Here is a 27,144-nt window from a genome sequence, read left to right as displayed (position 1 = left end):
GGACAATTGGGAGGCAAGATAATAGTCCTGAAAATCTGGAAGAGTAGCTCCTCCCAATGTCACTGGGTTCTTCAGAATTCTCCAAGATAATTTGTGTCTGCTGTGACCCCATATAAACAAATTGAGAATTGATTCAATTGTTTTAAAAACGATTTGTGGTATATGCAGGGGGGCATGCCACACCAGAAGAGTATCTTTGGGAGGAGTATCATTTTGACTAGACTGACACGTCCCATAACACCCAGGGGTAGTCTGGCCCATGTTTGTGTCTTGGACTTGATCAGGGTATACAGAGGTTCAATATTCAAGAGAGTGTGTAGTCTAGTAACTCCAAGGTACTTGATCAAGGAGACACTGGGGAGTCAGAGGGCGTGACGTGGGTGAGGGGGGGAAATGGTCAATCGGAAGGATCTGGGATTTAGACCAATTAATACTCAGACTCGAGTGGCTACCAATATGTTCTATGGAGTGGAGGGGTGCAACAAGGGAGGGACCCGAGTCGGCCAAGTATAGGAGCGTATCGTCAGCATAAATCCAAATCTTTTCTTCCAGATTCCCCATCTTAAGGCCTCGGATGCTGGTGTCTGCACGAACCATGATGGCCAATGGCTCCACAGCCAATGGGTACAGCATGGGGGAAAGTGGGCAACCTTGCTGGGTCCCTCTCTCCAGCGGCAATTGGTCGGAGAGCCAGCCGTTCACAAACACCTTGGCTTTCGGGGATTGATATAGGAGCTGAACCCAGTGAATAAAGTTGGGGCCAATTCCAAATCCCAAGAGGCACTCCCACAGGTAGTTCTACTCCACGGAATAGAAGGCCTTGGCGGCATCTAGAGCCGAACACCTATCATTTTTATTGCTGTCTGTGCCCCGGTTACAAAGATTCAACCTCTCTATTTGTTCCATTTACCATGATCATTGAAAGTAAAAGAAACTCACAAAATTTTTGGTTGTTCCCAGAAAAAGTAATAGAGGGGAAATCTTCCAATGGGGACACTAGTTCTGGTGACCTAAGGGTTTCCCTAGAAATTCCTTTAACCATTTGAGCGCTGGAAAATTTTACTACCTTCATGACCTGGCCTGACTGACTAAAAACGTTGAAAAAAAATTGTTTAACTTTTTTTTCCCCTTTTATTGGTTGAACTAGATGGACTTGTTTCTTTTAACCCGATTAACTATGTAACAAAACAATGTTTTACTTTCTGCCATAAAACATATCCAATAAAAACATAAAAATAAATCTAATTGCTTCATACATTTTGGCCAAAATGTATTCTGCTACATGTCTTTGATAAAAGAAATGCCAATTAGTGTATATTGATTGGTTTGTGTGAAAGTTATAGTGACTACCAGTGGCGGCAAACAGTATGCCAACCTCCCTGTCGGTAGCACTTACCCCATCACCGGCGGCTTCTCCTGCTCAGCGGCAGCAAATCTATCCATTGCATATAGGACGACACACTAATTAATTTTTTTTTTTTTTATACTACTAATGGTGGTGATCAGCAACTTATAATGGGGCTGGGATACTGCAACGAGCAATCTACAACTGATGCTAGGGGGGGAACTCACTAATTGCCACTGACATTACCAGTGACAGCAATACAGTGATCAGTGCCAGTACTATGCACTGTCACTGTACTAACGACAATGGCTGGGAAGGGGTTAACATCTAGTGTGATCAAGGGGTTAAATGTGTACCTAACAATGGGTAATTTGTGTAATGTGTGCTGCTTTTTACTACAGATTTCTGTGTTTCTTATCCCTGCTTTGCAGTTCCCTCTGTACCAAACACAGCCGATCAGCAGGTCCCTGACCATGAATCACTGTCTGGGACTTGCCGACAGGCTCCCGCTGTGTACAATCACAGCTGGTGTTGGAAGGGGGGGGGGGGGGGGGGTATGTGCACACGCTAAACACAGACGGAGACAGGGACAGGGACATACGGGTAACATCACTTTGCTCGTGTGGGCCACCCGTCCGCACATTGCAGGTGGGCAGTCAGCAAGTGATTCATTTGCAGGGATTTCCTCTCACTTCCTGTTTTGGCTATAGGACAGGAAGTGCAGGTAAGGGGCCAAAAAGAAACCTTTCAGGGGCTATAACCTTCCCTTACTCTATCCAAAATGGAAATTTTTTTTTAAAAAAAAGGGAGGTTTTGCCTACAGTTCTACTTTAAGTCATACCAGTTTTTCCTTGCCTTAAGATGACAATATTTACACAGTCACTACCATTCCTGGGGGGGGGGGGGGGGGGGGCTTGTGCAAGTGTCTACTTCGAAAGGAAGCCCACATTAACTATTAACCAATTATCAAGCTATAATGATTTGGCTTGTGTAACATGTACTTGCAGTCTCTATGCAAGACATCATTGTTGGTTTGTAATGTTAGTGCATAAACTCATATGATTCCGATTAAAAGCCTCGGCTACACCTTGGAGTGGCACTTTCGAGGGAAAAACTCTATAGTCAACGTGGAGCTCAGGGCTGCATGCCTTACGCTTCTTTGCCTTTGACTGATAATACAAATCTTTTCTTTTGTTGGTATACCAGCACTTCAGATTGTGTGAACTGTGCATTATTCAATCATTTACATTGTTATTTTTCTACTCTGTGTGAAAACCTTCTATAAAAATATTGAAACCAAGAGTAAGAAGTCTCCATTTGCATGACAATGTCAATGCACCATTTGGGGGAAGGAGAGGTAAACAATGTTTGGTTTGGCTACGATTCTGTATTGGAAATTTTAGGGCAGTAATCAGTCGGGCCAGCCCACACCTTTTGTCCTGGCGATGAACTCAAACTCCTTTTGAAGGAATTAAAAGATGTTTGATTCCAACCAGGAAGTCCAATCCTTTCTGCATTTTGCATGGTGGAACCTTCTTAGCAACTGGTTTAGAGAGGTCCTTCACTGAGCGCAGGCCTGGGTATGGAGTTTGCAAGTATTTCTTTAGCACTGTCCTACAAACTCATCTCAGAAGCTTGTGAGGCAATTATCTATTTTAAATTGTATATGTGCTCTTCTATTTATTACCCAAGTGATTTTTCAGGAAGTTTTATTTGAAAACGTGTCATCTGAAAGATTTCAGAAGCACACAGAAATGAACCTGCTAAAAATACAAGCGCTGAGATGATATATCTGCTTTGTGGCTTTCATATTGTATAATGCCAAGTGTTTGGGATGTGCTTTCAACATCTTTTCCAGGGCTCGTATCCAAGGCCATCAGTTATTGAAATTTCATTTCTGCCAAGGGGCAAACTTTTCTTTACTGCCCCAGTCTGCTTACCACACATAACCGACTTGTTTTCAAACTTCTAAATATAAAAGGAAGCATAAATCTCTCCTTCTGTTACAACAAAAATACAATGCTGTCAAACAGATGAGAGGCATGCAACATAAAAGATAATTTCCCAGATGAAGCATTTCATTTAAGAGAACCTGTCAACTGGTTTCATGTCATCTTTTACTTTATTTTTCGTTAAAACATTTTTTTTATTGAGTTTTACAAAATGAAACAAGGCACTTCCACAGAGATTACGTATATGGAAATATCATAGCAAACCAAGAAAAAATACATGTCTAGAGTTGGCAAGGGACTTCGTAGCAGCGATACTAAACCGGCATGTTATAGAACTGTTGGTACTAAAGAAAATACATAGGCCAATGAAGAACAAAAGAATAGCAGCTAACTGAGTGAGAGAGAGTAGGAGAAAATCAGGATACAGAAGATTGGAGAAGTGAAAAGAAGGTAAAAATAAGGAGGTGAGAGGTTAGAAAAGGGGGGGGAAGGAGATAAAAGGAGGGAGGGAGACCTGGGTAGGTGCAAACTTACAACTACAGGCTCCAAAGTATATCTGATCATAAGCAATGTGTAGTCAAAATTTGGAGACATGCAATGCATTATCCATGGTGTCCAGACCTTTTGAATTTTAGGCATGAAGTCATGGAATAATGCTGAGAGTTTCTAATTTATTAGGTACAAAGACATCATCCGCCTAACTTGTTATACTGTTGGACTAGCCGATTTCTGTGGTTTTGCTAAGGTGTATTTAGCAACTGTGCATCTCTCTGGTTTTAGCTTTAGCAGAGCCTCCCATGGGTATTTCTGGATGCTTTTCCTCAAAATCATATATATCAATTAATAAACAGCTATCCAATAACATCTGGTTTTTGGATAATCCATCCAAATATGGGAGGAGTGTGCCAGTTTCTGTGCAACCTCAGAAACAGCGAGGAGAGACCCCAGGGACAAGTTTTGGTCTACCTCTAATGCCTCATGTACCAGTGCATTAGCAACTTATAGTTGGCCTCAACAGCCATCGAGAATATATAAGTGGGTTATGGTGTCCCAGATTTTATTCCATTGGGTGTAAATGCCTATTTAGGCCCCTTTCCAGTATTCTACATACAGTAAAGGTGTTGAGTGCTGACCTACTAATAGGGACAAATATATGACAAAGAGATCACCTTTGTCCTGGGGGTCACATAAGCAGGAATGGTCAAACATAGTGAGCCATTAAGAAAGGGAGACGTAAGCTTTCTTCTCTCACCTGTATGTCTCTCTGGCTATTAAAAATTGACTAATAAAACTCTACAAGCTGCATCAATCATATCTCGCACCAACGAGGTTACATGCTATGCATCGCATACCTGCTCCAAACTGTAATAGGTGTGATTGTACAAATGCTGGCTTTGCTCATGTTATGTAGTTATGCTCTGTCATTGCTAGATATTGGAAACAAGTGATTGACATTTTTTCATCTATTTTATCTGTACCAAATACCCTAAAGGTTTGTCTTTTGGGCATTTTAGATGAGGAGCAGTGACAGAGATATGATAGAACTATGCTGAGAGATGCATCATTCTTAGCCAGAAAAGTGTGTTCGTAAATGGATACAGACGGTAAACCATATATTCCTATATGAAAAACTCATTTGCGAGCATAGCAGATGCCCTATGAAATATGAAATGATTTGGAATACATGAGGTTTATTTACTAAAGGTAAATCCACTTTGCAATGCAAGTGCACTTGGAAGTACATTCGTTGTAGACCTGAGAGGGGCATGGAAAATAAACAGCATTTTTGCTTACACCTGATTGGATGATACAATCAGCAGAGCTTCCCCTAATTTTAGAACTTCCCCTCAGATCTACAGCGAGTAGTGTAGAGTGGATTTGCCTTTAGTAAATTAACCCCATGGTGTTCTTCCTCTCTTACCATTATTAATGACTAAAAAACTGTCTAGAACTATATTTGACCCGTGACCTAGGGAATATTGTGAATATGCATTTGTGCTCAACAACTCACATTCACAAAGAAAACTTACAGTCATCAAACCACGAGCGCTGAGCTCGCCTGCGTCACTTCCGGTGCCTTTACGTTCCTACATGTATCATCACGGTCACGTGACTTGTTCAGGGGATTCGTAACGATACATTGTAGGGACATAAAGGCACCGGAAGTGACGCAGGCGATCTCAACGCTCATTGTTTGATGACTGTTATTTACTTTGTGAATGTGAGTACCTGTGTCCACTGTTTTTATTAAATGAATCTAGTTGTTCCAAAACATACTAGACTATCCTGGGATCCCTCTCTTCTATCCCTTGCCATCTTAAAATTTTCCTGTATTGCGGGAGCTACACATTTATGTGTAAAAAGATATGTGACAATAGATTGAAAAGGAGCAGACTGCCATTCCAATATTGGAAATGTACAAGCATAGGAGTTTCGACCACTACCAAGAACCATCTGTGATTAAAACACACATGCTGTTATCCCATAGCCTTGAGGTAAGAGGCCATCCATCATCACAGTGCACAGCATGGAAGGGTGTCACCAGTAAAGAAAACCACACTGCACTTTATATGGTGTTTGCATAGAAGAAAGGAAGTCACTTTATACTTTATTTTTTGTTTACCTCACGGAGCAATTTATTATCTAGTACTTTTTTTGGAAGATTGCAAATCATTCTTCAGAAGACCGTGAATCGCTTTTCAGAGGACTTTGTCATTTTTATTTTTTTATTGTTTAATAATTGGTCACACGCACAGAATATTAACTCATTATTCATTCATCTACATATGCTACATGTGTGGCTCCTGGAGTAGCATGACATTAAAAGATCTGAACCCCATAGAAATAGTCAAAGATATGGGGGAGAAGTTAAGCTGCTCAAAAGTCTTGGTTGAAAGAGGTAGTCTTTCAAGACGCAAGGTCAGGAGGCCACCCAGAAAAACCGAATGAATATAGTATGTGGGGTGAGATCCCAATGGTAGTACTCTCATGAGATACAAGATTTTTGGGAATGGATATATTTATAAAAGAAGCGATGCGGCCGAGTCGCAAAAATTCTGGTATTACTTTTAGGATCGGTTGGTTTGTCCTGGAGAGCAGGGTATTTTCTGAATATAATGCATCACAGATGTGCAATACAGACCCCAAGATACAGTAGGCTTGTCATATCCCGTTAAAAGGGGAGAGGACTAAATTTGAAGGCCCAAATGTTTTATGAGAAGAATGTTCAAAGACTTAGGATTCGCTTTCATTGACCCGAAGTCTAAAAATAGATGTATATTAGGACAACAAGAAGGTTAAATTAGGAAGGGAGATGAAGGGGTTGGTTAAATAAAAGGTAGTGTTGCCAGCAAACATGACATTTTATGGTGATGTCCAGTCACCTCTAAACTTTCTATGGCTAGGTGTTGTGTGATACCCATTTCCAGTTATTCAAGCACCAGGGCAAACAAAGGGAGAGATTAGGGAGTCCTGGTGTGTGCCTCTAGATACCGCAACCTGTGGGGATCGGAATCCTGCATAGTGAATAAAGCCTTGTAATCAATATAAAGTACATGCACCCACTTCATGAAATGTGTGCCAAAACCCTATTTTTCAAGCGTGTAGAATAAGTTTGGCCATTGAACCATATCAAAGGCCTTCCTTATGTTCAAAGGCAGATGAATACTGGAAATCTGGTGCTATTTGGCCAAATGTATAAGGTGAATGTTATCTGGTGCCTGGCAAGTTGGCATGAAGTCCACTTGGTCCTTACTGAAAAAGTAGTTATCCCAGTGTTGAGCCTGGAGGTCAGAAATTTAAAATCCAAGATGAGTAGCAAAAATTAGACCAGTCAGGATGCTCTGAATTCTGTTTCAGGATCATGGCCACTGCAGCTCACCGAGCACAGAGCCCTAAACCCAGTTTTTTCATTTTTTTTTTAGTATAGGGCTATAAAACCATCCATGCCTGGGTGCTTACTAATGTTCAAAGATTTATCAGCCAACTGTATCTCTGTTGAACATATAGGAGCTTTCGCCTTGGTGTGTAAAGCTGGCCATAGATGGATCAAAATTCAGGCAGGTAAAAAGGGGCCAGACAAATTTTGATCATTGTAGACATCCCTGGTCAACAGAAGTTTCATGTTAGATGTTGGAAAACTTTTGTTGATCAGCGACTGCAAATGCTAATCAGTGTATTCTGATAATGGAGCGTTCCACTGTCAAAAAAAAAAATCTCCTGGTGGGAGGGATTCCTCTATCCACCTCGTTCGTGTGGATGGAAACATCCCTTAATTTTTCTTTAGCCTGCTGGCTGAATGAAAAAAAAAGACCATAAAAGAAAAAAAAAACGAATCATCTATGGCCAACTTTAAGTATTGGAATATTTGAGAGGGTAAAAACAGAAAAAGGATGGTTAGCCAAAGTTGCATCAAAAGGGGAAGAAGAAGGTGTTAAGTTTGTGTATGGAATTTCGACAATATTTTCACTGGGTTACTTGTAAGACCCTTAGTCAATTACATCTATTATGTGGTGTCAATTCAGAGTTTTCCATGTTGCCAGCTAGGTCAGAATTCTTCATAAGCTTTAGGAAAAAGCCTATTGGGCTATTTATGACCATACAAAAGGAATCTAACCGGTTACACATAGTCCAAAATTGCAGTTACATTTTCAAAAACAGAACATATAGCAGCATCCCATTTTTTTATTTCACTTATCTCATGTAGATTTAATACTGTTAAAATTTTGTTCCATTTCTATGTAAGTTAGGAACTGCAGACACTTCTTTCTGTTATATAACTGGCTCATATTAGAGGTTGTGTTAGAATATAAAAGTGCAAAAGGTACCTTTCAAGTACAATATCCTTCTGTCGCAGTAGTCCTTCTTTGATTTTCACCAGGGACTCCCATTTACTGACATCCTGACTTACGGGCACTCCAGTAAACGCTATTCGAGAGGAATTATTCCCAACCTATACAACAAGATTTCAAAATTAGGGTCTACAAATTTGAGCAGTAAAATAGCAAAACAATCTATACTGTAAAAATAATCATAGCCATTAGTCTACACCTTTATTTCCCAATTACCGTAGGTAAGAATGTATGTGGCTTTCCTACAATGAAGTGTATATTGTTTTATATCTTTTGGATAAAATGGGAAAGTGATAAATGGTTCTCCGTGGACCCACCGAAAAAGATTCCACTACCTGTTATGGTGACAAGGTTGTCATCAAGCCAATGGACGTGAAATCTTCAACAATTACAAGCCTTAAAAAAAGCATATACTGTACAACATGAAAAAAACAGGTGCTCTTTATAAAGACAAAACCTTAAAAACAGAGAAAGGTACAAAAAAATAGCAACTTTCTTCTACAATTCTAATAATTGTATTATAACTAGCTGAACATATCCAGAAAAGCACACCAATGTTATAATCTTTCATGGGTTCTATCATATAGGTTGGCTGACTTTACAAACACTCTACCTACTAGTAGAGCCAAGGCCTCATTTGTAGCACACAAATATCTGAATCCATGTTCACCTTTAAAGCTGCACATACACCGATTATGATTCAATACACACAAAACATTCTGGCCAAGTGTTCATTACGCAGGAAACCACCCACATCATCAACGCACACAAGCAAGTGGTAAAGGGGAGACATGGGGTGAAAGAGTATTTCCTTTACCTAGAAAATATCAGCTATTGCAAGCATTTACGAGTCTAACCAATTGCTTTAAACAAATCCCTTATGCCAACATATGAGCTTGGTACCTAAAACAATCACCTTATTTCAAGAGCTGGATTTCAACTATATCCAAGAGACACTGTCTTATGGAAATAATAGAAAAGGTAGTGCATGAGAAGTGGCAAAGGCGTTTGTTCCATGCCTGGAAGGCAATTTTATTACACTAAAGGAAATCTAAACTCCCCACCCTATCCCGTTGGACTGAACCACAACACAATACCATTTTTAAACAAACACCATACCATACAAGGCTTAATCAGATAGGTCCACTTAAACAGGAAAGCACAATTAAAGTTTATGTAAAGGCAAGGGAGTGTGAAACCGTTGTCTAGTTCTTGCGCTCGGTATCCCCCGCTTATTGTCACCAAGACAGAAAGAAATGCAAACATTTTGTGTTGCCTTCAGAACAATAGATTCTAACAAGGGCACCCGCTCTTGTGATACATCTCGAAGATTGCAATTCGGTTCACTTAAGTAGAGATTTCCTCTAATTTCCCGTTGCGTTCCCAGAACAGAAAGTGAGAGGAAATCTCACCAGTGGGTCACATATGGAAAAAAATTACTTGATATGGGTTTTAACCCTTCCTTAGTCTATCTAAAAAAAAAAAAAACGTTCGACTTTAAATCTACTTTAAAGCGATTGTAAAGTTGTGTGTGTTTTTTTTTTATTACAAAATAAATATGTTCTACTTACCTGCTCTGTGCAGTGGATTTGCAGAGAGCAGCCCGGATCCTCCTTTTCTAGGGTCCCTCTTCAGCTCTCCTGGCCCCTCCCTCCTGTTGGGTGTCCCCACAGCAAGCAGCTTGCTATGGGGACAACCGAACAAAGTCACAGCTCCCTATGCCCATTCAGACACGGAGCTGTGGCCCAGGCCTGCCCCCTTTCTATTCCCATTGACCGATGGACAGCAGCAAGAGCCAATGCCACCACACTGCTGTCTCAGCCAATGAGGGGAGTCCCGGATGACCGAGACATTCCTACAACACCGCTGGAGCTAGAGGGACTTCAGGTAGGTATTAGGGGGGCTCAGCGTGGCTGCTGCACACAGAAGGCTTTTTATCTTAATGCACAGAATGTATAAAGATAAAATACCTTCCGACTTTACAACCCCTTTAATTCATTTTTTTTTCCAAGTTAACCAAGGTCCTTTTGGTAAGGCAGAGGGAGAATTATAAAGTGGCAGCATGCAAATAGATTAGAGGATATGTTTCATTCTTTATTTTATTTATAGGAACAGCCTTGCCAAATATTTAGTAGATGGCATGTTTCAAAATAGTGCAATACACAGGGACACGGGAACAAATGAGTGATAACAGAATGATGGATTTCCAGTGCTGGCCTAGCTGTTTACCTGTAACACTCAAGAGGCATTCCATTAAGACTTAATTATCTACATAGAGTCACTTGTCTTTACAAGGCTGACCAAACACTCAAATTATTTTCCATGGTTTGCATCCAAGTATTTTTCTTTTGTCTTTGCAGAAAAACTATGCGGGTCAGTGGCCTAAAAATACCATTGTAACAAGACGCCTCAGAGCGACTCCTTTGAAAGGGGACAGCGGTACATTCCTCCTACTGTTTTGAATACATTGGTCCCCGTGTTGATGGTTAGTGATCATCAATGCTATGCACAATTTACTTACCCTTCGTCATCTTCTTATAGGAAACCCTCCATAAGAAAAACATCGGGGGCTGCCATTTCTGCAAATATTGGTTGCTTGGCTCTCATGCTGACCCTCTTGCTTCAATACTTTGAGTCACTACACCAGAACAAGTATGTATACTTCTCTCATGGCAAGTTCATAAAAAAATAAAAATAAATAAAAAACACCCCCCCCCCGCCAAAAAAAAAAAAAAAAAAAAAACACACACACAAACACAGACGAGAGGACTAATGGGTAACATGGCAGACATATATTCTGTACAGTAGCCATGGTTGCTATAAGTTATAAAGCCCTACTGTCTTTGTCTATTGTCTTTTTCTTTGGTCTCTTGGCCAATTATGTGACATAGTGGGTCCGTTTTCTTTTCAGTTTTTCTCACTGCAGGGACAGGTCCTGAATAAAGCAAAGCAGTGTTGATGTTAGGACATCAGCACTGCTTTCTGTATCAATACACTGAGTGCCAGGTGCCTTGCTTTTGGGGCAAGATCCTGATGCCCTGCACTTTAAGTGTTAACGTGAACCTCTGCCTTGCCGAGTGCCCTCACAGCAAGCTGCCTGCTATGGGGTCACTTGTAAGTGCTCCATTAGCCACAGAGAGCATGGCTCAACCATGCCCCTCCTTTCTCATTGGCTGTTTTTGACTGCAGCAGGAGCCAATGGCTTCTGAATCATAGCCAATGAGGAGAGACAGACCCAGGAGAGCCGTTGCTCTTGTGCATATCGCTGGATCAGGCTCGAGCTCAGGTATTAGGAGGGGAGAGGGGGGAGCTGCACACTGAAGGTTTTTTACCTCCATGCACAGAATGCTAGAAGGTAAAAAAACTTCAGTCTTTCAGGTAGGTTGTGATGAAAAAGAAGTCATGTGGGAGACAGCTCTGGCTGCTAATTTTGTTGGGGGTGAGCAGTGAACATTTGATTAAAAATAAAAAAACTTTTTAGCCCAGGGTTGGTCAAATGCCAATTCTCTTACTTATAATAAAATACACTGCGCTCTGTATTGAATTGTGAACAATAATCAAAGCGATCAAAATAGTGCATCACAGTCTGCTTTTTTCAGGTCCTGTGTGAAAAGTGTTAATGCTCTTTAAAGAATAGTTCAGTGCTTGACTTCAACTGTGCTCCAGGTGCCCCACAAAGATGTGAACTCACCACAATGTCTTCAATTCTCTTACTATCCTTACTAGGTTCACACTGGGAACCACATGTGAATCACACCACATACCTGTGCAAATCACATGCCATTTTGTGCGGTGAGATTTGAGTGCATTCCATTTTTATGGCCCAAATTGTCAAACATCCACGTGTATGCACCTTTTTATTTTTTAGCCACACCGGAATTGGATCCCATGGGTGTTTATACCCATGTGATCCGATTCTGGCATGCGCACTGCGTTTGCGATCTGCTTTTGGGGTGTCAACTTTTAATTGACACCTGTAGGAGATTGCATAACAGTGTGATAGCGATGTGGTGCAGGAAACGCACAGATTTCAGTAAGTTTCACACGCCGCATCAGTCTGAACCAGGGGCGTTGCTAGGTCTACAAAAGATCTGGGGCTAGAGCCCATAGCAGCGAAGTAAATAAAGTCAGATGCTTGGGCGGGCATACACATGTATATAATATACGGGTGTGTGTATATAAAATATTGTTACATATCTGAGTGCAGATCCCCCCCTTACATCAGGGTCCCCAGAGAGCCCCCCTCTCCACTTACATCAGGGTCCGCAGAGGCCCCCTCATTACATCAGGGTGCCCAGGGAGCACCTTCCATACATCAGGGTCCCCAAAGAGGAACCCTTCTATCAGGGTCCATAGAAAGCCCCCACCTTACTTCAGGGTCGCCAGAGCTGCTCCTCCTCTAGCATCAAACATAAACCTCCTAAAGTTGTCACCTTCTTTAAATTCACAACGTGTGAAGGGGGAGGCGGGGCACTGGCAGTAGCCAGGTCTAAATGAGAAGGTTCCACACTGGGAGGGAGTAGAGTTAGACAAACTGTGGTTGGTTGGCTGATAGCAACCAACAACTGAGGAGACAGTGAGCCGGGAGGGTGTGGCAGCAGCCAGCCCAAGACAGAACTGCAAGCCAGGAAAGTTCTGCTCTCCACTGAATGCTTGGGGGGGGGGGGGGGGGTGTAGTTACTTGGTTGCTTGCTAGACGCTGGGTGGTCCTAGCAACCAACCACCACTGGAATGTCAGTCAATGGCAAACAGGAACTGGGACTGCCCCAACGGGAGTTAGAGCTGCGCGATTAATCATTAAAAAAAATGTGATCTCGATTCAACCCCCCTCACGATCTCTATGCAGAATTTCCCGATTGATTTCATTGTCCACACTAGTAGACAACTATAAACATTGTAACTTTTTGTTTGTAGATCAAAGGAAGGAACTTCAGTGTGTAGATGAGGACAGTGTTACCATTTAAAAACAAAACCTTTTTTCTGACACTTGTTTCTTACAAAGTTAAAAAAAATTATTTTTTTTTACTAGAAAATTACTTGAAACCCCCATATTTTTTTCTTAGCAGAGACCCTAGGGAACAAATTGGCATTTGTTGCAATATTCACATGGTACTACAGTAAGCGCTTATTCCCAGCAAAAAAAACAGTGATTCTCATTTTAGGCAGACGCGTGCAGCTCTCGTGCACCTGGTAAGAGACTCTCAGCTACGGGTCCCATATTCGGGGCTATAGCTCCAGAAGCCACCCCCTAGTGACGCCACTGGTCTAAACTGAGACTCAAAAATAATATATAATACTAATATATAATAATTTTCCACAAGGTTGGCCTATCCAACAAAGACTCAAAGCTAAACAAAAAGCAGAAAAAGGGTTTAGAGGAAGCTGACAATAGTCAAACTATACATGGGCAGTCATTTTATTCACAGGTCAGCTGAAAGACTCAACACCACTGCCTTGGAACAAGTTTGCAGCATTTAAAGCAGAACTCAAGGCATTTATTAAAATCCAATACACTGAGTGCAGGGTGCCTTGCTTGAGGGTCAAGATCCTGATGCCCTGCAATTAAAGTGTTAAATTGAGCTGCTGCTGACGCTGAGTGCCCCCACAGCAAGCTGCCTGCGATGAGGGCACTTGTGTATGCTTGATCCTGAGCTGGCAAGATCCTGATGTTTTTATTGCTGTGTCTCAGGGGTTTCTGTTTACGTCATCACCCGGTGACAGTCTAGGAAGTAGAGAGAAATCTCCCTAGCGGGGAATAAGGTATAAGAACCCAGAGAATTTAAGCCTGCCCCTCTCCAAAAACTAAACATGTTTTGGGCTAATGTTGGGCCTTCATTTTGGACCACTGTAATGAAAATTATGTACAGTAAAGCACTAGCCATGAGCTGCTACTGTCAGTAACATACACCAATTCTGTGTTATCAACAGACAAGTAGAGGCCTCTCCTATGTTTAGAAGCACTTCTGTGTACAAGTGGCCATATTATCAGCCCATTACCACAAACACACTTTATTTAAACATTCACATGTGAACGGCTCTTCAGTTTCAAATCTTCTTCCAGATTACAACAGATGTTTGTGAGAATAGGCTTTTGGCAGCCACCCTCTTATAGTGAAGAAGAGCAGACATGAGAGAATTCCTAACACGCCGTATGGCTCAGGCACAGACATTATGTTATACATAACATAAAGAGTACTGGACCCGTATTATTGCAGCATCGTGCTAGGGGAATACTAAATAATACCATGACACTATAATACATAACCAAAAGATTAAGGCCTATAAGAGCTCCTAGATTGGAATGTATTTATTAAACTCCAGGAGAAATACTACAGGCACAGCTTAACCAGTTGACGTCCTCGCTATAGCCGAATGATGGCCACAGCATGGACCTGAATTTCCAGGTCTCCCCTGTGCACGCTCCCTGCGCGCTGTGATCACTAAGTCACTGAGACTCGAGTGATCACCGATCCAAGTAAGGGGCCAGTCCCGGGCCGCTTACCATGTGATCAGTTGTCAGCCAACGACAGCTGATCACATGATGTAAACAAAAGCTCTGTAATCTTTTTTTTTTTCTCCTCACTCTGACAGCTTCCTGTGCCATAGCCGAAACAGGAAGTAAGCGGAAATCCCTGCTAATCAAGGGAATCCCTAGGGGACCTCTAGGTCAGTGGTCATCAACCCTGTTCTCAGGGCCCACTAACAGGCCAGGTTTGTAAGATAACTGAAATACATCACAGGTGATCTCATTTGCTGCTCAGTGATTGCAGTATTCTAGTCTGCATCTCCCCAAGTTAATACATAAAACCTGGCCTGTTAGGCTTCATGCACACGAGACGCAGATGCAAACTCTGCTGGACACGTTTTTAAAAGCTTAAACCGGCGTTTAGAAACGCGCGTTTTGCCGTGATTTTTACCGCGATTTAGCGGCGTTTTACCGCGTTTGCGTCTAGAAGCGTTTAGTTAAGCTAACATCATAGACCCTCCCCAGCTCAAAAAACAGTATTATTAACTATTTCAGCAATTTTGTGAGACCAGAGTGAGTAGCAGCAGCTGTGAGCTGCAGTGTACTTGTATTTAGCGTGTCACTTGCCACAAGTTGTGGATTGTCCACTTGCCACGTTACTTGCCACGTCATCTGCCACAAGTTGTGGATTGTCCACTTGCCACGTGACTTGCCACAAGTTGGGGATTGTCCACTTGCCACATCACCTGCCACAAGTTGTGGATTGTCCACTTGCCACGTCACTTGCCACATCACCTGCCACGTCACTTACCACGAGATGTGGATTGTCCACTTGCCATGTCACCAGCCACATCACCTGCCACAAGTTGTGGATTGTCCACTTGCCATGTCACTAGCCACATCACCTGCCACAAGTTGTGGATTGTCCACTTGCCACATCACTTTCCACGTCGCCTGCCACAAGTTGTGGATTGTCCACTTGCCACGTCCCCTGCCATGTCACCTGCCACAAGTGGATTGTCCACTTGCCACGTCCCCTGCCACATCACCTGCCACAAGTTGTGGATTGTCCACTTGCCACGTCACTTGCCACGTCACCTGCCACAAGTTGTGGATTGTCCACTTGCCAAGTCACTTGCCACGTCCCCTGCCACAAGTGGATTGTCCACTTGCCACATCACTTGCCACGTCACCTGCCACAAGTTATGGATTGTCCACTTGCCACGTCACATGTCAGTCACCTGCCACAAGTTGTGGATTTTCCACTTGCCACGTCACCTGCCAGGTCACTTGCCGCGTCACCTGCCAGGTCACTTGCCACGTCACCTGCCACAAGTTTTGGATTGTCCACTTTCCACGTCACTTGCCACTTCACCTGCCACGTCACTTGCCACAAGTTGTGGATTGTCCACTTGCCACATCACTTGCCACCTGCCATGTCACTTGCCACAAGTTGTGGATTGTCCACTTGCAATTGCAATTGTTTAAAATATTTTTCTAATGGTTTTTCATCATTTGCAATCATTTTTGAGATTTTTAATGTAAAAAAAAAAAAAAGGTCACCTTTAGGCTGCTTTCACACTGGGGCGGGAGCGGCGTCGGCGGTAAAGTGCCGCTATTTTTAGCGGCGCTTTACCGTCGTTTTAGCGGCGGTCTGCGGGCGCTAGCGGGGTGGTTTTAACCCCCGCTAGCAGCCGAAAAAGGGTTAAACCCACCCGCAAAGCGCCGCAAGGCGGTATTGCCGCGGTGTCCCATTGATTTCAATGGGTAGGAGCGGTTTAGGAGCGGTGAATACACCGCTCCAAAGATGCGGCTAGCAGGACTTTTTTCACCGTCCTGCCAGCGCATCGCTTCAGTGTGAAAGCCCTCCGGCTTTCACACTGGAGTGAAAGGGGACGTTTTTTTTCAGGCGCTACACAGGCGCTATTTTTAGCGCAATAACGCCTGAATACCGCCCCAGTGTGAAAGCAGCCTTAAAAACGCTTATAAACTAAAACGCGGCAAAACACGGTAGCAACTGCATAAAAACGGCAAGAAACGAGACTGTGTGCATGGATACATAGGATAACATTGAATGAGTTCAGGAGCAGTTGAAAAAAGTGTCCAACTGCCTCTGAACACGCGTTTAACTGCGTCTCGTGTGCATGAGGCCTTAGTGGGCCCTGAGGACAGGGTTGATGACCACTGCTCTAGGTCACCAGAACTAGTGTCCCCATTGGACAATTTCCTCTCTATTACTTTTCTAGGAATAACCCGAAAATTTCGAATTTTCTTTCACTTTCAATAATTGTAAACAGGACAAATAGAGGGTGAATCTCCCTAGCGGGAACACAGACAGCAATTAAAATTGACAGGGGGGTCCTAATCCATCTTTAATCTATTCAAAACTAAAAAAAAAAAAAAAAAAGAAGAAGAAGGTTTGACTTTAGTTTAAGGCTTGGTGAGCATCCGACTTGGATGCGACTTCCATTAAAGTTCATGGGCACAAGCTGGATAAAAATTGCCTTGAAGTAGTACAGGAACATTTCCTGAAGTCGGAGCAACTTCAGTAGTGTTAATTAAAGAAAGCTCTCATTGATCAACATGGGATTTTATATGTCATGCGACTCACAAGTAGGATCTCAAGTCGTGGCAGCGTGAACCGAGCCTAAAGCTTCTTTCAACCTTCCGCTCTAGCTGAGCAAAGACATACAATCAAGGCTGGAAATGCACACATTTTAACCACTTAACAACCGGCCCATAGCCGAATGACGGCTACAGGGCGGTTGTTTAACTCTGGGAGGCTGTCATATGACGTCCTCCCAGAATTCCGCTCTTGCGCGCCCCCTGGGGCATTCGAGAGCATCCGTGACCGCCGGGTCCTGCATCACAGATCACGGTAAACGGCCGCTCATCGCGGCTGTTTACCACGTGATCGCTCCGTCAAATGACGGAGTGATCACTTGTAAACAAACCGGCGTCATGTTATGATGCCGGTTCCTCCCTCTCCCTCTCTGTACAGCGGAGGGGGAAGAGATCGGTGTCAGCAGCGCTGTGGGCTGCATCTGCAGTGCCCACATCGCTGCTCACCGAAATTTAACCCCTCAATACCCAGCAATACTCTGCAGTACCAGCAATACCCTGCAGTAAAATTCCAGCCAATACCCTGCAGTAAAATTCCAGCCAATACCCTGCAGTAAAATTCCAGCCAATACCCTGCAGTAAAATTCCAGCCAATACCCTGCAGTAAAATTCCAGCCAATACTCTGCAATACCCTGCCAATACTCTGCCAATACCCTGCCATAAATTGCCATACTCTGAGATACCCAGCCATACTCGGATATACCCTGCAATACCCAGCCATAGTCGGTGATACCCTGCAATACCCAGCCATAGACATCCCCCCCCCCTCCCGCCACCCTCCGGTGCTTCTATCGACTCGCCAATACGATCAAAGCCAGAATCTTTTTTATTTTTTTTATTTCAGGCTTTCCAGCCTAGAGGTGAGATGTAGGGTCTTATTGACCCCATATCTCACTGTAAAGAGGACCTGTCATGCCATATTCCTATTACAAGGGATGTTTACATTCCTTGTAATAGGAATAAAAGTGATCAAAAAATGTATTTTTGGGGGAAAAAAATGTCAAACTAAAATAAAGTAAAGTAAAATGAACAATAAAAAAATAATAATTTAAAGCGCCCCTGTCCCCATGTGCTCGCATGCAGAAGTGAACGCATACGCAAGTCCCGCCCATATATGAAAACAGTGTTCAAACCACACATGTGAGGTATCGCTGCGAACGTTAGAGCGAGAGCAATAATTCTAGCCCTAGACCTCCTCTGTAACTCAAAACATATAACCAGTAAAAAAAAAAATTTAAAGCGTCTCCTATGGGGATTTTTAAGTAGCGACATTTGGTGCCATTCCACGAGCGTGTGCAATTTTGAAGAGTGACATGTTAGGTATCTATTTACTCAGCGTAACTTCATCTTTCACATTATGCAAAAATTGGGCTAACTTTACTGTGGGTTTTTTTTTTTTAAGCACAAAACTGTTTTTTTCCCCAAAAAAGCATTTGAAAAATTGCTGCGCAAATACCATGCGAGATAAAAAGTTGCAACGACCACCAATGTATTCTCCAGGGTGTTTGCTAAAAAACATATATAATGTTTTGGGATGCTATGTAATTTTCTAGCAAATAAATGATGATTTTTACATGTAGGAGAGAAATGTCAGAATTGTCCTGGGTGCTCCAGAACGCCTGATGGCGCTCCCTGCATGTTGGGCCTCTGTATGTGGCCACACTGTGTAAAAGTCTCACACGTGGTATCGCCGTACTCGGGAGTAATAGCAGAATGTGTTTTGGGGTGTAATTTGTGGTATGCATATGCTGTGTGTGAGAAATAAACTGATAATATGACAATTTTGTGAAAAAAAAAAAAAGTAAAAATCATGATTTTGCAAAGAATTGTGGGGAAAAAATGACAACTTCAAAAAACTCATCATGCCTCTTACTAAATACATTGGAATGTCTTCTTTCCAAAAAGGGGTCATTTGGGGGGTATTTGTACTTTTGTGGCATTTTAGGGTCTCAAGAATTGAAATAGGCCGTCAGTACTTCAGGTATTATCAATTTTCAGATATTGGCACCATAGCTTGTGGACTCTATAACTTTCACAAAGACCAAATAATATCCACCAATTTGTACTTATTTTTACCAAAGATATGTAGTAGTATACATTTTGGCCAAAATTTATGAAGAAAAAAACTACTAATCCGCTAAATTTTATAATAGAAACAAAGAAAAATACATTTTTTTTACAGAATTTTCGGTATTTTTTCTTTTATAGCACAAAAAATTTAAAACCGAGCGGTGATTAAATACCACCAAAAGAAAGCTCTATTTGTGTGAAAAAAAGGACAAAAATGTCATATAGGTCCAGTGTTGCATGACTGAGTAATTGTCATTTAAAATGTGAGAGCACCGAAAGCTGAAAATTGGTCTGGTTATTAAGGGTGTTTAAGTGCCCAGTGGTCAAGTGGTTAATTGCAGAAAGTGACATAGGTTTTGTAACCAAGGAGAAGGGGAGAGTTCTCAGTAAGGAAGTGACTGCTCTTGGCTTCAACAAAATAGTGGCCTCCAGCAAGAAGAAACAGGGGCAATTAACAGCACACACTCATTTTAACAGCATCATTATTTTTCTTTTGTTAAAGAACATTGTTATTAAAGTGTTATGGGTAAAGTTCTGATTGAACAATTTAAAGCAAACCCCCGTATCGTTTTCAGCCAAGGAAGCTGCCATCTTTGCCTCTTTTTAATCTACAACTGCCATGATACTGCACATGTGATCAGTTATGACACAAGCCATTGGACATTGGATGGTTTGACAGTTTGGTTGAGAGCACAACCAACCGGAGTGTTCATTTCTGGCACGTGCCAGAAATGAAACAGTTTTTTGAAACTGGTAAATGGATGGGTTTACTTGCACTATAATTTTCTTATTGACCTAGCAACCGAACAGAGAAAAACGACAGCTATGAAGGCCAGTCCCATTAAACAGACAATAAGGGTACTGCCGTCTCTCAAACAAGGCATTCAATACCCAATAGGACAGTCCAACCAGAGAGTTTCAGTCTATATTGGGCATGCTTTAACCTGGTGGTCTCTTTACAGTAAGGCAGTGTATCAGATTAAAATAAAATAAACATTGCTGCACTATAAATAAGCGAATATAAACCTTGGAATGGTGAATCAAAAATGGAGCAATACTAATAAATACATTTTATATATAAGATAAGACCTGTGACAATATAAGATAAGACCTAATTGTGACAAAGTCCATGTTTAAATAATAAAATCTGTGTTCAAAAAATAAGTCCACAATTAACATGCATAAAGGTGACGTGAAGAACCTCCACCCAATCCTCCAAGGGTGTGCCCTCACTTCATAAACTGACCATCATTAAAAGGGTCAGTGAAGCTCTAAAATATAAGACCAAATGGTAGCAGGATACTCTCATGGATACAGCTTCTATGGATGACCAGCAAGGACCATAAACCTAGTTGCAGCCCCACCATCAGAAGTACTGCCAAGCTGGTACTGCTGGCTTGCAGTCTCAACCTGAATTCATCGCAAAGGTGTTCTAATCGGGTCCTAACCTCAACCCGACAGAACACCCTTGGGATGAATTAGGGTGGAGACTGCGAGTCAGGACTTCTCGTCTAACATCAGTGCCTGACCTCACAAATGCGCTTCTAGAAGAATGGTCAAACAGTCCCATAGACACACTCCTAAACCTTGTGGACAGCCTTCCCAGAAGAGTTGAAGCTGTTATACCTGCAAAGGCTGGGCCAACTCAATAATGAACCCTACAGACTAAGACTGGGATGCCATTAAAGTTCATGTGCATGTAAAGGCAGGTGCCCCAATACTTTTGACAATATAGTGCATCTTCCCAACTCTAAACTGATACAAAGCAGAGTCTATAGAAATTCTTTGTAAATGTTTCAGAAGTGTCACTAAAAACTATCAATAATTGCTGTATTACATGCTGTCCATACTCGCTCAGTTACTGAGATATGTTTTCTGTGTTCTGCAAAAAACTTTGTTGATTCTGCTGTTGGCTTTCTCCATCTTCTGTTCATGTCCCCAATTAAGTGAGGGATTTTGCAGCTGTAGTGGCAACTCTGCACATGTTCAGTTTTAGTGAGTTTCTATGCTGAGCATTTCCGCCCTATCACATCTGAGCAGCTCCTGGGAGTCACAAACGTGGGTGTATACACAGTGGCAAATGACAGCCCGCTCTCTCCCTCCTCCAAGCCTGCTAAACACAATGGGGGTAGGCTATAACAGATTAATGGAGGCTTCACTTCCCTCTTATTCTAAGACACATGCGGGAGGGGAGTGACAACATGGTATGGGTGGATTTCTGCCAATGACAGGCTATTTCCACTTAACAAAGATTTGCTTTCAAATGTATATTTGTATGATGATTTAAAAACGGTCAATTGAGTTTATTTTCACTCTGTATTTCAAAGGCTGTTTTTTTTTTGAACATGTGACCACCATCAGCAGACTAGAAGCTCCTGCTGCTGATTTTTCCCTGCAGAAAGGCTGGGAAAGAGCTGGGTCATGTGACAGCTGTATAAATTGATTAGGATAAAGGTAATTGGATTTTTTTAATTAAAATAATTACAGTGCCATCATGCACATATAGAACTAGAAGGAAAAATGTAAATTAAACAGTGTGTCTAGTATCGCATTATTACTAAAGATCCTCTGGAGTCCCCAATAGAGTAATACCAGATGTAGCTGTGGCAAAAAAGAAGGCCTGGAATGTGGAGGAGAGGTTAGACACAGACACAATATTAGGGTTTTAAGTATAAATCTGAATTCCTTGCGACTTCAGACATCTCATTTTAAAACAATATTCCTTTTCTAATATACCAGTTTTCTTCGAGACCCCCCCCCTCTTAAATTTTCTCACCAGTACTTTCTGAGTGCTGGTTTTCCATTGCTAAATGTGATAACAAAAAAAATGTAGGTTAAGCTGCCAAAGATATGTCATCAAAAGTTCTAACAGATTTACAGTGCAGAAATGTATCTGCAAAGCAATCTTCTGTTGAAGTGTTTTTACTTTACAACTTGTGCTTGGACTAAATGAATAGAAGCAAAGTCTTGGTTATGAACGCTACAAATCTGGGAGAAGACCAAATTATTTCCTTTAAAGGGAATGTAAGGAGAGGTTTGCGAGGTTTTCATACTAAAAATATTTGAAGCCCCAGAGGGTGCCATTTGACAAGGCATCGTTAGACTTTTCTACTCACTTTCATTTGTACAACACGGTTTTATGTGATATACCAGCCTCCTTTGTAGTCCACAATTAACAATTAGATCTTTCCTTCGACCATTATTTTTTATACATTTGTAGAACGCAAGGGAGATCTCAGATTTAACGCTTGGCATGAATGCTTGAGAAAGGAACGTGTGTCCAGTCTTTTTTCATTACTCTGCACAGGGAGTTTCCACAGACTACTGGAGATTAGTTCAGACGTTCAGTACGTTGTCTACACAGTATGAATGTTACTGTCTATTGCCATTTCTTAATCAGAAACTGTGGAGCAGTGGATGTTGTAAAGAAAGAAAACGGCCAGAACCCTCCACAGGATTTCTACGTGTTCAGATCAGGTGCCAGATTTAATGTCAGAACGAGAATAGGCAAAGTGCTGAAAGTCATCTAGGACTGGAAGCTTGACTGTTCTAATTAGTATGCTCATAGGACTTGAGCAATGGCTGGCAAGTCACCTCGGATAAAGACAATGTCACAAAGAAGTCATCGGGTATTCTAACCTACCAGTGTCTTTATAAGTCGTATATGCACAATGTAAAAAGCTGGAAGAATCAACTTTAGAAATGGATGTTTTCCCATTTTACCATAGATCCCAACTAATAAAGCCACCATAGAAAGTAAAGAAAAAGCTGCATGAATCAGGTGATACCACCTTTGGGATTAAACCCAAACTAGACAAGCCACAGCCACAGTGGAAAGCATCCCTCTTACCTTCAAATCTTAAAGTTTAGTCACTTGAGCTCCGGAAGGTTATACCCCCAGTCATGACCAGGCCATTTTTGCGATACAGCACTTTGTTATTTTATCTGACAATTGCATGGTCATGCGACAGTGTACCCAAATTAAATTTCTGTCTTTTTCCCCACAAACAGAGCTTATTATTGGTGGTATTTGATTACCTATGCGGTTTTTATTTTTTGCACTATAAATATACTGTATATTGTGCTACATAATTAGTAAAAAAATAAATAAAAAAAAAAGCATACACCAATTACCATATTTATCTGCATATAACATGAGAAAGGGAATTTTAAGGAAAAAAAAAAAACCAAAAAAAATAAACTTACATTTAAATGCCCATCAATGCAGCCTTATCAGTGTCCATTGCAGCCTCGTCAGTGCAGCCCTGCTCCCAGTGTCTATTTCAGCCTTGACCCAGTGCAGCCTTGCCCCCAGTGTCCCTCACTTGGATAAATTTAAAATTGGCAGGGACTCGCCAGAGCGGAGCAAACACCGTTGAGATCTCAGGGACTGGGCGGAGCCAAGATACACATAGCCGAGTTTTCTCGGCTCCGCTCAGTCACGCCCAGTCCCGGTCTATGATGACATAACACAGGTCTAATGGTGGGATTGGTGCGACTGTGAGTGGCGCCGAGTACACTCGGCTATGTGCATCTCAGAGGCAATCGCTCCGCTCCCAGTCATCTGAGATCGTGGGGATCAGCGTATAACACGCATCCCGGATTTTAAGGGGAAAAAAGTGTGTGTTATACGCTGATAAATACAGTAACTTTTGCACAAACCAAAGAGTCTACAAACTATGAGATATTTTTTAATAGTAATGGCGGCAATAAGCAACTTATAGCTGGGCTGCGATATTGCGGCGGACAAAATCGGATACCTAACTGACCCTTTTGACACTTTGGGGACCAGTGACACTAATACAGTGATCAGCGCTAAAAAATATGCACGGTCACTGTACTGATGACACTGGATGAGAAGGGGTCATCAGGGGGCGTCATCAGGGGCGATCAAAGGGTTAACTGTGTGCCTAGGTTGTGCTTACTCACTGTGGGCGAGGTGCTTTGACTAGGTAAAGGCCCAGATCTGCGTTCCTGCGTAACAGAAACACAGGATAAATGCCTTCCCTTCTGACAGCATGACAATCTGCCTTGTTTACATAGGAAGATTGTCGTTCTGCCTGTGTAATCAGCGGGTGCCGGCGGACATTGAGTGCACGGTACCTGCTGCATACTACGTACATGATCTGGCACAGAGAAGCCACCCTGCTACAGTACATTTATGGTGGGCGGACCACAAGAGGTAAAAGAAGAAGTCAAGCTTAACACTAAAATCTAGAAATCTACAGGCATCCACAATCTAAGACTAACCTATCTAGCCCTGTAAAGAAGAAATCGCTATACACATCTTTTTTGAAGCCGCTCCAGTCGTCTCCAGCGGCAAAAGCTCTGCAGAGGAGACAGCGACTGGGAAATGAATGGGAAGTCACCCATAGAGTTACTACTACGGGGCTTCCGTTGTCAGCTGCCTCCTCTGCACCACGTACAGTTAAGCGTGGGAACGGACCAGAGCGGCTTCAAAAAGTTATGTATATCGATTTCTTTTTTAGAGGGCTAGATAGGTTAGTCTTAAATCGTGAATGCCAGTAAATTTACAGATGTTAGTGTAAAAGGTGAACTTCTATGCGATGCATACTAGCCCATTATGCTTTTACTTTGCAGGGGAATAAAGAGGAAGTAAAACCCATCAGGGTTTACATCCTCTTTAAAAATAAGTGTCCATGGGTGTCAAACGTTTATGTGATAAGAGCCAGCTCACTACGCCTTACCATCACGGTGAATGATCCGTCAAAGATAGCTTCCAGTCTCTAGCAATGATTGTGAGCTGGTGTCCTGATCATGTGATCACTGCGACAGCCAATCAATTGGGCAGTCCTTTCTATCCCATGGACACAATAACCCTGGTAAAGAGATGCTGGGGCTGGGTGGAAAGGTGTAAATGACTGCTTTCAAGGTAGTGTAAATTATGCTGGGTATTTTAAATATCTTCTAACAAAAGTGTGCCCTATCATTTAACTACATAAAATTCATAAATGTCAGGAGTACAAATAACTTCTGTCTATTATTATGACATATCTACTGATAAATTGCTGGCATGGGACAGCACAAAGGACTCAAAGATAACTGAATAAAGAGACACAACACAATTTCACGTTGGCTATAAGGGCCACAGTGTTTATTAACCACTTGCCAACCGCTGTCGGCATATATACAGCGGCAGAATGTCACGGCTGGGCAAAGTAACATACTTGTATAGTGAGTATATATATAGAGACTTCCGCGCTCTATGGAAAAGATAGGAGAGGGCGAGAATAGCAAATGAAAAAAAGCAGCAATCACTAAATGAGTTGTCTCTCACTGGTAAAGGTAATTGAATAAAGATGTGATGCGCTAATTACAAAACATTCAAATAGCCACAACAAAACTAAAATTGTGCAATTATAGAGCTATATAAAGTGCAACCGTGCATAGATCAATCAGAGAATATCCCTATACATATATGTCAATGAGTTAAAAAACCATGCCGGTGATTAACTAGTGCAAAAAAACATAAATGTTTAACGTAAAAAATAAGATATATGCACGTGTTCAACGTGTAAAAAATGAAACTAGAAATATATATGTACAAAGAAAAATAGATAAATATTAAGTCCAAACAACAATAGTGATTTGTGTAAAATGTCCCATACACAATCAAATCAAAAACGTGCAATTCGGTAAGCACACTCAATTAAACGTGCAATGTGCTGGGTAATAAGTCCATTCGTGGTAATCCGTGCAGGTGGTGTAAATGCTATATAATTACCTCACTGCTGTGGGTAACACAGCAAAATTAGTAATGGACACAAATTTTAAACGTGCAATTCGGTAGACACACGGGATTAAACGTGCAACGTGCTGGGTGATAGATCCGTCCGTGATGATCCGTGCAGATAGTGTTAATACTATGCAATTACCTCACTGCTGTGAGTAACACAGCAAAAGATAGTAATGGGCACCAAGGTGATTGCAGGGATGGCTGTATAAACGAATTTTCTTTGGGAGACTTCTTATGGCTTCCTCATGGATGGTAGGTAAACTCAGGGGAATGAATCAGAGAAAACCGCCATAGTGTAGTTGTTTTTTAAAATATAGCAATTTATTTAAATGATTTAAAACTACTCACAAGTGAAGCAGGAAAAATAGACACATACGACAAACAGCAAACAAAACCGGATACGAACGTCACTTCCGGGTGTCCTACGCGTTACGTCGTCAAGACTTCAACTGGGATATTTTACCAGGGTGCAGGAAGTGATTTATAGGTGTACTGGGCGGACCTACGCCGCCCATTTGATTGACATACCATTGCACCGCTGTGCACAGCACAACGATGTTTGTGGGAGTCAACCAGTACACAAAAGACATGCTGAATGCCCTCCCTTCTGGGAGTGGATAACATCTATGGACAGCAGCGCAGACAAGGGGAACGCATAAAGCGAACGGATAAAGGAACGAGGGGGCGAAACGAATATTATCCTTATTCAGCAAACTGAAGGATGACTGTATATAAAGTAGAAGCAGCTACACATAGCGCCGCACTGGAATTTAGAGCGTACTGAGCTCTACTATATAGAGCACTAGAGCACGCCCGACGGCCATTTTGTTGGAGTTAGTTTCAAATTATGCAAGTGGCCATATTTCTGGTGGTCAAACAGCATCTGAGGAGACAGTTTCATGTCAGCAGTAGCTGAGAACGAAGTTTTAAGAGAGAGAAAGATGTGAGCCACAGTAAACAAAAAACTGCACATAAAAAACTATTATATCCTAATAGATCAAGGAGGATGATAACTGATGAATAAGAAAATATCAAAATTATAGAAATTATAAAAATATCCAGCTCGTATCTATAGGTAAAA

At 41.9% G+C, this 27,144-nt stretch overlaps 1 protein-coding gene across 4 annotated transcripts in view; it reads right to left on the bottom strand.

Annotated features, from left to right (window-relative positions):
* CEP85L (centrosomal protein 85L) overlaps positions 1-27,144 on the bottom strand; it is a 300,266-nt gene that overhangs the window by 62,854 nt on the left and 210,268 nt on the right. For all 4 annotated transcript variants that reach the window (XM_077487040.1, XM_077487039.1, XM_077487041.1 and 1 more), the window contains one exon: positions 8,124-8,248. In XM_077487040.1, the coding sequence (XP_077343166.1) occupies positions 8,124-8,248 (125 nt within the window). The remainder of the gene's footprint in view (positions 1-8,123; positions 8,249-27,144) is intronic.

The sequence above is a fragment of the Lithobates pipiens genome, unplaced genomic scaffold (assembly GCF_037356315.1).
Source record: "Lithobates pipiens isolate NorthernLeopardFrog02 unplaced genomic scaffold, aLitPip1_a1.2 Scaffold_18, whole genome shotgun sequence".
Taxonomy (NCBI): Eukaryota; Metazoa; Chordata; class Amphibia; order Anura; family Ranidae; genus Lithobates; species Lithobates pipiens.
This window is presented reverse-complemented; position numbering and strand designations above follow the sequence as displayed.